This window comes from Amblyomma americanum, chromosome 10 (genome assembly GCF_052857255.1).
Source record: "Amblyomma americanum isolate KBUSLIRL-KWMA chromosome 10, ASM5285725v1, whole genome shotgun sequence".
NCBI lineage: Eukaryota > Metazoa > Arthropoda > Arachnida > Ixodida > Ixodidae > Amblyomma > Amblyomma americanum.
In genome coordinates this window covers 62630271-62643787 of record NC_135506.1, presented here as the reverse complement: position 1 = coordinate 62643787, position 13517 = coordinate 62630271, and the positions used below count along the sequence as shown (strand labels likewise).

At 50.5% G+C, this 13517-nt stretch overlaps 1 protein-coding gene across 1 annotated transcript in view; it reads right to left on the bottom strand.

The window, feature by feature from the left end:
• The window catches only part of Nuak (Nuak family kinase 1), a 65186-nt gene extending 52067 nt beyond the window's left edge, over nt 1–13119 (bottom strand). The window contains 1 exon segment of the mRNA XM_077640823.1: nt 12821–13119. Within this exon segment, the coding sequence (XP_077496949.1) occupies nt 12821–12973 (153 nt within the window). The 5' untranslated portion in view covers nt 12974–13119.
• Nucleotides 13120–13517: the final 398 nt, after the last annotated feature.

The window sequence follows — 13517 nt, the reverse complement described above, 5'->3', positions numbered from 1 at the left end:
TGTCGGCGTTCGCGAACGCTAAGACCGTGACGAGTGTCGTGACGCTAAAGAACGTTACCAGTGACGTCCCAGTCGCATCGGAGAGCATGAGAGAGGGGGGCGTATGCGAATGCGTTAAGACAAGCTTTCAACGCATTCACTCAAACAAGTGCCAGATATATCTTAATACCGCTCGTCTGAATTAGCCCGCAAAAGACAACACCCGGCAATTATCTTCTTCTTCTTCTTCTTCTCCTACCTATCTCTTCTTCTGCTTCTCTTATCTACCTATCAATCTTTTTCGTCGTCAGAATAATGTACTATACAGGATCAAATGGCTGAAAATTGTTCTTTTCCCTAACCGGCAGTTCCGCTGGAAGAAATGGGCTTGGACAGGGCACGTAATGTGAAGGCAAGATAACCGCTGGTCCTTGAGCGTAACGGAGTGGATTCCAAGAGAAGGCAAGCGTATCAGGGGCCGGCAAAAGGCTGGGTGGGCTGATGAGTTTGCAGGCATATGGTGGGCGCAGCTGGAAAAGGACAGGGTTAACTGGGGGGTGTACTCAGGCTGATGATGATGATGATGATGACGTAGTTCCGTTTGCGGTCAAACTATCGCGCAGACATAGCGTACGATGTCAGCAAGCTTTGTTCTTAAATAACCGCGTTCAATAAGCATAATTTCTAAACAGAAACAGCGTACCGGGCAACCTATCGCATTATGGAAATTGACTCCACAAAGCGTTCCCCCCCCCCCCCCCCCCTTAACTGCTCAAGGTGAACGTTCTCGAGTTCGCCGCGCCATTTCTCTCGAAACATTTAGCACGAGGAAACAATAACGACCAACCCTAAAGAGCAATAATAGAAGCGCGGCAGACCATATCGCGAGCGGACACGTGCGTTAATAGCGTGCACTCTCTGCATTTACTCTTTGCATCCTGCATTTTAGAAGTATTTATAGAGCTTATAGTTCGTCTCGCCTGAGGTCCGCTGCCACACCGTCACGTGACCTCGCATTACCTGCGTAGGCAGTGCGAACGAGCGCCATTGCTTTTGTTTCGTATGCAACAATTGAGCTTAAATTTGGCCTACTTCTCTTTCGCATATGTTGCTTTTTGCTCGCTCTACTTCCAAGCAATACGCGCTCTCCCCACCATTCGGACGACTTCCCACATCATAAGAGAGTCTGTAGCAGTTCACCAGTGTGCCGAAAGGTAACGCGACAATCTGTAAAACCTCCAGGCCGCTACACTTTTTTTTTTTTTGCTGTATACTGCACCCTGGCTTATCGTCTGTCAGAGTTTGCAGCCGTAGACAGAGTTTGTAACAGAAGCTTGCAACAGTAGGGTGGAACGTCGAGCTACTCTGTGTTAGATCCGCCAATATAACGGTTGAACCTCGTTGTAACCAAGTTGAAAGGGCCCGGCGATTACTTCGTTATAGTCGCAGGTTCGTTACAGCCCGTGTTGACCGAGCTTACAAGGGGAATCGTCACTCCTTCGTTTTATCCGTTATTTCGTTATAAACCGTTTCGTTACAGCGAGGTTCGACTGTAGTTCAGTAAAATGAGTTTGCTGCTTCAGGAAAAGTATAGAAGTATACGCGAATAGGCAGCACACAAACGCCTACAACACAATTACTGTGCCCTGCAGTAATTTTTTTTCGTATCTTTCTAATGTCCCCGCCATACTTTCGCAGTTCTGTCTTCCTTACCACTGTGGGATTTCACCCACAGTGGAATTGATGAGTAACAATTAAGCGTCGCTGCAGCTTCGTAAAGCCCACTTTTTTGGAGGCGATTCGACAGCACAATGCAGGTATTTATGAGTAAATTCACTTGACTTGCTTTCTTGTACCTTTCTGACAAAGGTTTAAATAGAACTTTGAGCTTTAAGGCTTAAAATGAACCAGTAGTCTTAACATTAATCAGTTACCCATAGCAGTGGGTCCTATATAATTACGGGAAACAAACTAGTTCCTTTGCCACTGTAAGAATTTGATATCAAATTCCGAATGACACAACGCGCTATTCGGGTATTGATATCAAATACGAAATGGTTTGGTTTATACTGATTTATGGGGGTTTAACGTCCCAACGCTACTCAGGCTATGAGGGACACCGTAGTGAAGGGCTCCGGAAATTTCGACCACCTGGGGTTCTTTAACGTGCACTGACACCGCACAGCACACGGGCCTCTAGAATTTCGCCTCCGTCGAAATTCGACCGACGCGGCCAGGATCAAATACGAAATGCTGTCTACGTTACAAGGCTGCTAACAATGTCTCATTGTTTACTATAATTAACGCATCATTATTAAGGAGGTTTTGACGCTGCTATATTCGATGATACCAAGTTTGTTATCTGTTCTTTTAAAGCTAGTTGCTTCTGTTCTGCTGCTTACAATTACTAAAAAAAGGTCCCCACACAGCTTTCGTGCTTTGGAACCGCCCTGTCTAATATTGAGTAATGTACTCTGCTCCGGTGACAAACATTTTCGTGATCAGGATTAAGAGCACCCATAGTAACTGGCACTGATAAAGTGTTGCGCCGACGCAGCGACATGCGCAGGTTGACAATTTTTCACCGCCCCTTAGACAACGCAGTTAAACTCGGTGGTAAAGGCTGAGCGACACCTGCATGTAAAAAACGGATGGCGTATCAGAACTCGACGTACACGAACGGTTGAGAGCGATAGTACAACGATACAACTCAGAAAGAAACTGGTTTGGTTTATGAGGGTTTAACGTCCCAAAGTGACTCAGGCTATGAGGGACGCCGTAGTGAAGGGCTCCAGAAATTTCGACCACCTGGGGTTCTTTAACGCGTGCACTGACATCGCACAGTACACGGGCCTCTAGAATTTCGCCTCCGTCGAAATTCGACCGCCGCGGCCGGGATCGAACCCGCGTCTTTCGGGCCGGCAGCCGAGCGCCGTAGCCACTCAGCCACCGCGGCGGCTTTCAGAAAGAAACTACAAAGACAAAAGAGCGTCCGAAAAGCCAATGCGACTAAGACGTCGTACTTCACAACGTTCCGCGGATGGCTGAAGCCTATATATACTGAAACGTTCCCACACTCTTAAGCGCAAATACACCTGTATGGGAGTAAAAAGGCAGTAAGCTGACTTCTAGCGTTCTCTCTTCAGTAAAATGGACTGCGCTAGAGGCCACCTTACTCCCCTTTTTACTCCTTTCTGTTTAGAGTGCATAAATCCGCACGCCTTGCAGTGTACAGCTCACAGGGAAATCCACACGCAGCTTGTATGTTTCCAGTACACACGGCCCACATGGATTTCCACGCGAGCTCCGCGCTTTCCGTTTGATTCGAAGGGGACAAACAGAAGCTGTAACGAATCAACGGGAAACGCACGCAGACACCATGACGTCACGCGCATCGTGACGTCATAATCCGCATAATTATGCGGAGACAACGCAGAAATCAATTTATAGAGACGATACAAAAAAAAAACGCAAGGAAAGCACTTCCGCGTATTTTCCACACGAAAAAAAAAAAGGCCAGCCTTCTCATTATTCCGCACGCGCGGCTCACGTGGAACATTTCTACAGGGTTAACGACCGCAAAGCGGAATTGTCACGCCCTCTAGTATCGCAGTATGGAACTCTCATTGCCGTCTGTCGCGTAGAGGGGCAGATGGTGCGGCGATATAATAAGCGAAGACGTGGCATCGCTTGTGCCTTACATTTAGCGCGCTGCTGTGGAGCTGGATGTTTGAGGGCGAAATGTTATACCGGTGAAAATCTGACACCACAGACGAAGTTTGCTGTCGCTGTTCGCAAGACCATACCTAGAAGTCCTAGACACGCGCATTTTTCAACGGGAAATTTTTATATCATGAACGCACTTTTTCCTTTTCGTCCATGTAAGATTCCACTTAAGCGGTCATTATATCCCCAGAACTTCGCTCGGCAGGATTGCATTTTTTTTTCTCTATTCACATTTTTGCTATCGTCAAAAACGTTCCATGTTGGTTTTCTATGGCTGTCTTAACTACCCGATGCGATCGATGGAAACACTGTAGAAGAAAGATTTTGTAACGCATCGGAAGAATAGACCATTGCCTACAATATTTCCGCAACAGTACCTAACTAGTAAGGCATGAATTTGGGCTAGTTGGTTCTTTTGATCAGTCATATTAAAACTGCGCGAATAAGACAGGACAACAAGAAGGGAGAGAATGAGCGCACTGCAGAACACAAGCGATCCATGCGCACCGGCAGTAATCTTCCCCTACACTGCAAAAAGTGCGAAAGCAACAGCTGTACGCCTTTTCTGGAAAGAACAAAATTCCTAGCGAAGGCAAAAACAAAAAAGGAAAGGAAAGTACATTCACCGATCGCCAAAAGGGGGCGACAACTGCGTCACCTCACCCTCTTTGTCTTTATCGAGGAAGGAGATTAAATTCCTAGATGGCCACGTCCGGGCGGTCTACCGTGCCTAATGCACACGTGACATTGTTACTATCTTGTATTTTTCGTGTATTTTTACTACGCGTATTGTTACTATCGTGCATTTTTCTGCGTCGCTGCCTCATGCTCAATTCATATGGGTTTTTGTAGCGAAAGCTACACTGGCCGAGGTTGAGCAGTTTCGCGTGGCTCCTGGAGAGCCGTGCTGCGCATGCGCGAGGAGCAGGGACGTCACACGGTGCACAGGTGGCACGCCGGAGCCGCCGCGCCGGTCTGCGCATCCTCTGGAAACCGCACCACGTGACTGGTCACGTGATCCACCGCGTGACCAGCCACGGCGCCGCGCCGCCGGCAGCTGATCCGGACGTGGTCAACCCCACCTGCACACTCACTTAATTAAAGGGCCCTGTGTCGAGGCTGGGAATCGAACCAGGGCCTGTGGCGTTTGAGGCGGAGACGCTACCACTCCGCTACGATGGGTCAATGTTTAACCGTGAATAAAGGCGCATGTAGTGAATGCGCGCCTTTCATATATTAACTCTTCCTAACCAGATGTCGCCGCGTTTACGCTACGTATATCCTGTCTTAATAGGGCTAGGCCATCATCAACTTTTTTGTTGTCATGTTAAAGACCCTAATAAGTGCCCTTCTTTCACAAAATAAAACTAGCTGGAAGTCTGCACTTTGTGTGCTCCTGTTCGTGCCTCTTCTTGTCCTGCCTTGTTCGCGCAGTTGTTAGGTATGGTATGGCATGGAATGTGGTATTTATTTTTAAAACGTTTTTGTCTCCCTTTCTAATACACACCTACTAATTAGTATACAGTCGTAAGGCAACGCGTACACTAGATTTGCTTTCAATCGCCAAGAGCAACGCGGCTTTGTGGCCCACGGGTTGCGTACTCGTCTCGCAATCTGAAGGTCGTGGGCTCAATTCCCCGCACCTCCGCAGAATGTTGTATGTTTCTTTGATACCACGGTGACGTCATCCGGGATTTTTGGGACCACCGCTGCTGGTCAGAGCAGAGGCGGGGTTTCGTTGCCGATGAGCCACATGACGACTAACGATGCTATACGCTAGCGCTACCCAGTAGTTAATTCTTCACTCACCCGAAGGGGGTCGCGACATTCTGCAAAATCCCGAAATTTCGGGCCCGTTTCCAATGAAACACGGGGAGCCTCGCAACCACTGACACAAGGACCGAGAAAAGAGCCCCCCCCCCCCCCCCCCCCCCCCTGGCGCTTTCCCACCGACTTCTGAGACGTCCCGCGTGGCTTGGCATAGACACGGCCATTGATTACGCATAACCGGTGACTATTACATCCCCCCCCCCCACTCTCTTCACCGAACTGAGCGGCAGTGACGTTTTTCGGCAACTCAGGGCGAAACGGGGGCAACTCTCTCCTTTTTGGCAACCGGACAAGAAAAGACGCGGCGAAAACTTTCGCGCCTGTGAGTCACGGCGACGAGTCATACGTGCGGACAAACCTAGGAGCGTGGCTCAGACACTAGTCATCGAGGCACTTTTTGCCGCACGTGTTGTGTCTTGGCTTACTTCTGGGCCCGCATATTCTGGAAGCGTCCGTGCACTGACACATAGGTCAACTTCGTCCAATTTTTCTTCTTATAGAGGAGCATAGACACCTAAATTTTGGGTGCGTGTTTTCTTGTTTGTAATGATGCGTAAGGCATTATCGTACATGGATTACGCCCTGATATTCTCACGACCGCTAAATAATTTATAATCGCATTTCTTTCTCGTGCTGTTTCGGTTTCAACAGCCGATTGAGGACTGTGACGTCAACGTGTGCTTGCAGGTCACGTGAGGCATGAAAAAACTGCAATATAATCGTTGTTTCCACATTCGTTGTCATTCCGGCTCTAGAGGAAGGTCGGCTTCAGCACTGCAGTAAATTAATGCGATGAAGCAGCGACCATAGGGATGTTTTTCCATGCCTCACGTGACACAAAAGCACTCTTTGACGTCACAGCCATCGTTCGGCTGCTGAAACCGAAACAGCACGATAGAAAAAAATTCACCTATAAATTACTTAGCGGTCGTAGGCGAATATCACATGGCGATTCATGCATCTTCCGCATCATTGTAGAGAAGAAAGATGCCATCAAAATTAGGTGCCTATACTCCTTTAGTAAAGGTAGAGGACAGGGCTCTTCCCGGCAATGTTGACGTTTGTTCGGCGGCAAAATATTTATTGCTGAGAAAATTGAATTAAAAAAATTTCAGCGTTTTTTTTCTTTTCACGTCAAACTCGTGACGTGAAGACCCAAAAGGACTCCGTGATCACCGTTTGGAAATGATCGAACGGTGCTGTAGCCTATAGGTATACTCGTGAACAAAAGTATGCCTCGATGTGCCCGCAGTATGGTCGCCAAAAAGGCAGGTGACAGCGATACGTGTAGTATTTAATATTTTTTTCTGCCTTCCTACCATCTACCGCCTGTCTTTAGTGTGACAAAGCACATATTTTGTTATTAGAACGCGGTATAATTTATCCATACAAGCAAACTCCAATTTGCGTTCAGTTTCCCTTTAGACTGGGCGCGTTCTTTATCTCGCAAAAAAAAACACACACACAAACGGCGCCACCGCCTTATCGGGTAGGCATTAGTTGCGTAGAAGAGCTCATCCCTTTCAAATCAAACACACTTGTTCGCGCTTCAGAATGCTTTACAATAAATCTTATTTGTAGCGCATTTTATGTAATGTTCACTTTTGCATAACTGGTGCCATGGAGAGTACAATTCCAGCGGTGGCTCAGTGGTTACGGTGCTCGCATGACCGGAAAGACGCGCGCGACGGTCTCATTTCGGCGGTGGCTATGTCAGTTGCACGTTAAAGAACCCCAGGTGGTCGAAATTTTACGGAGCCATCTACTACTACAGCCCGAGTGGCTTTGAGGCGTTAAACCCTATAAAGCTTAAACCAAACCAAGTTCCAACCTCTTATTCTAACAGGCGTCCGTGTGCTGTGCGATGTCAGTGCACGTTAAAGATCCCCAGGGGGTCGAAATTATTCCGGAGCCCTCCACTACGGCACCTCCTTCTTCATTTCTTCTTTCACTCCCTCTCTTATCTCTTCCCTTACGGCGCGGTTCAGGTGTCCAACGATATATGAGACAGATACTGCGCCATTTCCTTTCCCCAAAAACCAATTATTATTATTATTATTATGTCCTTCAATGGTACTTCTAGCTTACACTTCGGTTCGCTTAAGCCGACGGCGCGGCAGTATATTAGCTTAATTCATTAAACACTTCGAATTTACGGAGCCGATCGCCGGCACTTTCCTAGCAAATGTTAGTCGACCGGAGTAGCATCGATACAGGCGCTCATGTAGAGAAATTGCTCCAATAAAACCACGCAACTACACTGGCTGCAAGCCAGGAGCGTTATACATCTAGACTGACGCATATATGTTTTCTGCCGGCATGATATTCATATTAAAGTGAAAGATACAACCGCTGGAACAGGAAATGAAAGCGTACGAAAGATACACGGGACAGAGAGGGCATTATCGCTGCGGATGTCAGCGCTGGATGACGCATGCACCATATAACACCCTCCCTGGCTGTCCCACACATCTCTGGAATTTCCAATAAACTAGCGCTAGTTCTATTCTCTTCTTACGTGTATCTTGTCCATCATTTTTCGCGCGGTTGTTCGGAAGATGAATTACCGGTTCACAGAATCAGCTTTCTCTCTCTCTCTCTCTCTCTCTCTCTCTCTCTGTGTGCGTGCGTGCGTGCGTGTGTGTGTGTGTGTGTGTGTGTGTGTGTGTGTGTGTGTGTGTGTGTGTGTGTGTGTGTGTGTGTGTGTGTGTGTGTGTGTGTGTGTGTGTGTGTGTGTGTGTGTGTGTGTGTGACAATATGTGCGCACTGTTGCTAGGCGTTGGCGATACTGCTCGAAACGCTGTCTAGAGCAGTGCAAGTTAGGTGACAAAAATGGAGCACGTGTAATGTGCTCCTCTGCTCTGTCCCTAAAAACGCTGAGGAATTAGGACTAAAACAACGGAAGCGAACATCCGCTGATGCGGCTGCACATTAATCCATTCCTTTCCTTTTCAAGGAGAAAACACAAGGGGCCAGGGCTTGTTTAATTTTCAGCCTGCTCGGAGAGAGAGCGTCGTGTTAATCTGGATGCTAAATTTCCTATGGTCGCCCTTTTCCGCCTTCTTTCCATCTGCGCCGTAGTTATATTATAAATGTACTGTGTACACTTCGTCTTATTACGCAGTAAGTTCGCGAATGCTTGTCGAACTCTACTGAAAAATCCCGTTGAGAATACAATTCCACAGAAGACAATTCCACTACGACACAAGTACAATGATAACCGCGTCGTAACGGAAGGGATGGAGGAAGGAATGAGAGAATGAACAAAGAATCGCCGTAGTGGAGGACTCCTGATTAATTTCGACCAGCACAACACACGGGCGTGTTTGGGATTTCGCCTCCGTACTAGCAGAAGCATATACATCAGCATCGTATACACATGCACAAGGCCAGTTTCTCTACCTCTTTTTCTATGCGAGACCTAGACAAAAGCAGCGAGCCGCACCCTGCATAGTGTCTCGCCACCTGTTCACACAGGTGACAACTTTAACGCTCTTGGCGCCTCGTCGGCTATTCACCTCGCCGACAACGGCAGACGGACAGATTCCACAACGCTCCTGTGTCGCCCCTCCGAATACAAGACAATGCCACTAGTTGAGAGAATGTATAACACCTGCATATATCAACTCAGGGAGAACGGCTCCTATCCGTCCAGAGTTCACCGTACCCTGTCCATTCCTCCGACCCCTTCCTAGTCCGAACTGTACTACAAAGCCTCTAACGGGCATCGTTCCGCCCGTTTTCGCCCGGGGAAGATTTTGCTCCCGATTTCGCCACGGACTTCTCGCAGGGGCGGACTCAGCATGCACAGCGAAGCGAAAACAGAACAAAGAAACCCGCAACACGAAGGGACAAAGTCAGCGTCGCCTATTTTTGGCTTTTCACGCCCTCTCGTCGGCGCGAGCACAAGGGTCCGCGCTACACGAAGCCAGCAGACGACGCCACCCCGCTACACAGCTCCGTAGCAGACGACGTCGTACGCGTAGTGCAGACGACGAGACGGGCCGTTCGCAGACGGCGCGCGCTGCAGCAGACGACGGGACAGCGCTTGACTGACTGCGCAGCTCTCGCGTTTATTTGCTTTATTTTCTTTTCTCCCTTTTTTTCTCGTTTCCCAGCGCTCTAGCGAGGCGTCGCGAGCAACGGTCCATAACGAATAGCGGCTGTTCCGACGGGCACGAGCGGCCTGCGTTTAATCAATCTTTCGCGCGGGCGGCACGCTGTCGCGACTCTGGTAAGACAAGAGGGTCGTCTGTTCGCGTCCCTTCCGTCGCGGCGCGTCACTAGTTCTTGGAGAAACTGCCCGTCCCCTGCTTATTTACTCGGATGCGCGTTCCACGTCAACCCTTCCCTTGATTTCATCCGGCGCTAGCGTACAGAGTGCAAGCCTGGCGTTCCCTCTGTCAAAGAACCGTGCCCTCTAGCAGCAACAAGCAGTTTCTTCCCACAGCGACGCGTTTGTTGAACTTTCGTGTGAAGCCCGTCCCTTTTCTCCACTTTATTGTGCGTGCTTTTTTTTCTTCGACGTTCTTCCGAGCGCAATATCAATTCGCCTTCCCTGCGCTGCACAGCGAATGCCATCAGTTCACGAAAGCGAAAAACGTTCCGAGATGATGCCAACCACGCGTGCTTCTTTTCCGATGCGCACGAAGAGGCGTTCCGTATGGCTCCGCAAAGACAGATGCCCGCAAGTATGGAAGATACCCTTCACCCGGGGTAAAGCAAAAAAAAAATGCAGGAAAGAAGGCGGCAAGTATGCGTTCGGCCCGCGCATTGGACGCTGAAGCAGACGAGCAATAATCGTCGTCGTCTGCTCCCTGTTCTTTATTGCAGAACGTACTACGTTGCTTCTGCTGCAGACTGTCCTCTGTTTACCTTTAAGGCGATGATACTTTCTCTGGAGACGAACGATGGTTAATGGTATTCCTTACGCGGCGAAATGTTCAGCGGCATGAGGAACACCGTAGTGAACGTGCTCCGGGCACCAGTTGGGGAACTCCGCTAGGCCACTTAGCAGAGGATCGGTGGCGTTCTGCAACTTTTTGTTTCTCCTCTAAATCCGTGAATGGGCAGCGCTTAGCCGTTCGTGTCGTAACTATTCAAAAACTCTACTGTTCGTATGAATAGCATGAGTGCGGCAGGTGGCGCGACAGTCTGCTAACCGCCGAATTTCGGCCCCAGTCAGAGCGCCAGATGTTGATATACGGGTCCTCTGGAGAGTTTCTCAACTAGAGCAGTCCTGGTGCACTGATGAGGGCACCAAGACAGATCAATGCAGTTCTTTACCCATGTAGGACGAAAAGTACACGATTTTTTCCCCCTTCGTGTTCGAGCACAGCATGCTTGCACATATGACCGTCATCCACGTACCTTTTACCCTCCACCCTTCCCATCCCGTCGTCTGCTGAACCCCAAAGGTAAATGGTTGCCACCGCGGCTCGGTCACCGTAGTCCGCAACAATGAAGTAGAAAATGACCGCGACGCGCAGAAGACAGGCTCGCACACGCGGTCCCGCTGAAAGCACAAAGAAGCCCGGGCACCCGCGGCAACGACGAGTTTGCCGCAGTCCTCAGGACAGAGACAACAATCGCGCGACATGGCCGCTGACCCCGGACAAAAGAGGCGCTCGTCGCCGCCACTGTCAAGGCCAGAAACGAAGAAGACAATGGCGCCCACTCGAGAGGCAAACGACACACGCAACTCGTGAAGCAGACGACAAAACTGCGCCTCTTCCTGGAAGCATGCATGCACGCTGTCCAGGGGCAAGTCAAGGGCTCCCTGTACTCCTGAATGGTCATTGGGCTCTTTCAGGCCTAGAGGTCAGTGTCTAAGGGACGTTGCTCCTGGTTCCTGTTCGCAACGAGTCTCTTGAACTGCGACAAAAGAGAGCTCTGAACAGCTGCTTTGTGTGGTCGGGCCTGTGTTTCGAAATGGGCGAAGATTCTCAGACGACACTCTTAAGAACAAGATGTAGTCAGACTATGAGCATCTGGAAAAATAAGCACGCACGCAGATGAGGCTGTAATTTGCGGACATCTGCTCATTCTCTCTTTTGAAAGGACCATAGCGTCCTGCGATGAGGGTTGAGCGCTTTCTGCCCCCAATACGCCTCTGCCACGGCCCGCACCGGTGAGTTTCGCGCAAGCTGGGCTCTCAAAGGCGGTGGGCGCCAGCAACAATAACGTACGCCCGGCAAAAACGACGAGGTATGCACGACACACGGACACGAAGCGAAAGTACCGCCAGGTCGAGGCGAAGGAGAATCCGTGGGCTCCCACGGAAGAATATGCCTGTGTACAGACGCACACACAAGCCAGAGGCGATTATGCCAGCCCGGGAGACCTTCAGCGCGCAACGCAACAAGCGCAGGCGTATACACTACGGCGCCGAGACACCCCCGTGTATCCCGTCACGGCCAAAAAACGACGACGCTCACGCCCAGCGATCGAAGACAGCCCGTTGGCGCAACGTGCTCCCGCGCCGCCTGCAGAGATGGGTGGTCTCAAGTTTCACTTGTGGCCGCTCTAATAGCTAGCTGCAAGCGGCATTTCGCCGAGCATTGTCAAGTGCCATTAAGCCGACGACTGCGATCGGTAGCGTCAAGCGAAACAATCGGTCGTTTCGAACTAAACCGATGCGCTGCACAGATGATTGACGCAGATGCGACCGCACGGCAACCGCACTTGATTGTTTCAAATTGGTGTCGCCCTCGATCGGTCTACGCGCGCCAGACACGACGCAAATGAATTCCCTCTCGTCTATATGCTTGCGGCAAGCACGGAGGGCCACCGTCGTCGGATCAAGGTTGGCCAGCCGCGAACCGCTTTCCGCCCTACGGATCCGCTGACACCTCGCAATCGACGACGCCGACGACTGCCGCATGGAAATGGGGCTTATTGCGCAATGATAGCGTAGCTCTCGCCCGAAGTGAGCGCGTTATACGTAGTATATGTGCCGGGCGAGAATCGCAAAGACGCGTATGTTGCCCACTTGCAGACGAACAAAAACAGCAAATCGGCGATGCGATAGAGAATTCACATAATAAAACTGGAAACTCCCAGCGACAGAGCAACAGCTGTTGCCAGGTGTGTCGTCTGCTTTTCCAGACGTGATCCAAGTTTTAGGTATCGATCAGAGCTGATAAAAACGAGATGCAAAACTCGCGCAACAGTGGTGTAACAGCCGTAATAACGCTGCATCGAAGAGGAAACGCCAGCAATCAACGCGCGAGCAAAACCGCCGCAGTTGGCGGACGAGAGGGAGAAGCGCTAGCGCATGACTCACCTCCTGGTTTGTCGCCCTATTAATGGCCAGTTGCACCTTGCCATAAGTTCCCTGTCCTAGCTTGCGAATCACCTGGAACCGTTGTTTCAACTTGTGCTTCTTCTCGGCCTTTTCCTCGGCCGGAGGAGGTTCGACGTTCTGCTGCACCACCATGGTCGCCGCTTCGCTGTCCCCTCCGGACACCCGCGCGCTGTTCACTTTTCAAATCCCGATCAGCGTCGGCGGACAGCGCGCGACATCTGACCTAAGCGCACACACCGGAGCACCGTCGCAGAGACGACGACACGCGCGCTGGGAAGATGCTGAGATCCCTCTTGACGTAGTAGTACACACTCCGGATGAAAGAAGGCTGGGGCATGTGGTCGTTCACGTAGCACGTGCAGTGGGGGTGTGGGGCTGTTCGATTATGCGGAGCGCGTGCTCGCGCTGTGAGAGCGATGGTAGCGACGGCACGAACGCGACGACGAGCAACCGTCGCGGCAGCACGCTGCTGTCACAGGGCGACGGAGGAAATAAGCGGTGCCCGCCGCTGCCTCTCCGGCGCTGGGCTGCGGAAGGGACGCTGCGGACGACGTCATCGCCGAAAAGTGATGCTAATTTTAGCGGCCCGATCTCATGTTACGAACTTAGCCCAGTGATCGCCCCAGCGTCCGCCCGTTCTTGCACTCCAGTCTGTGGTGCTGCGACTCCCAGCGAA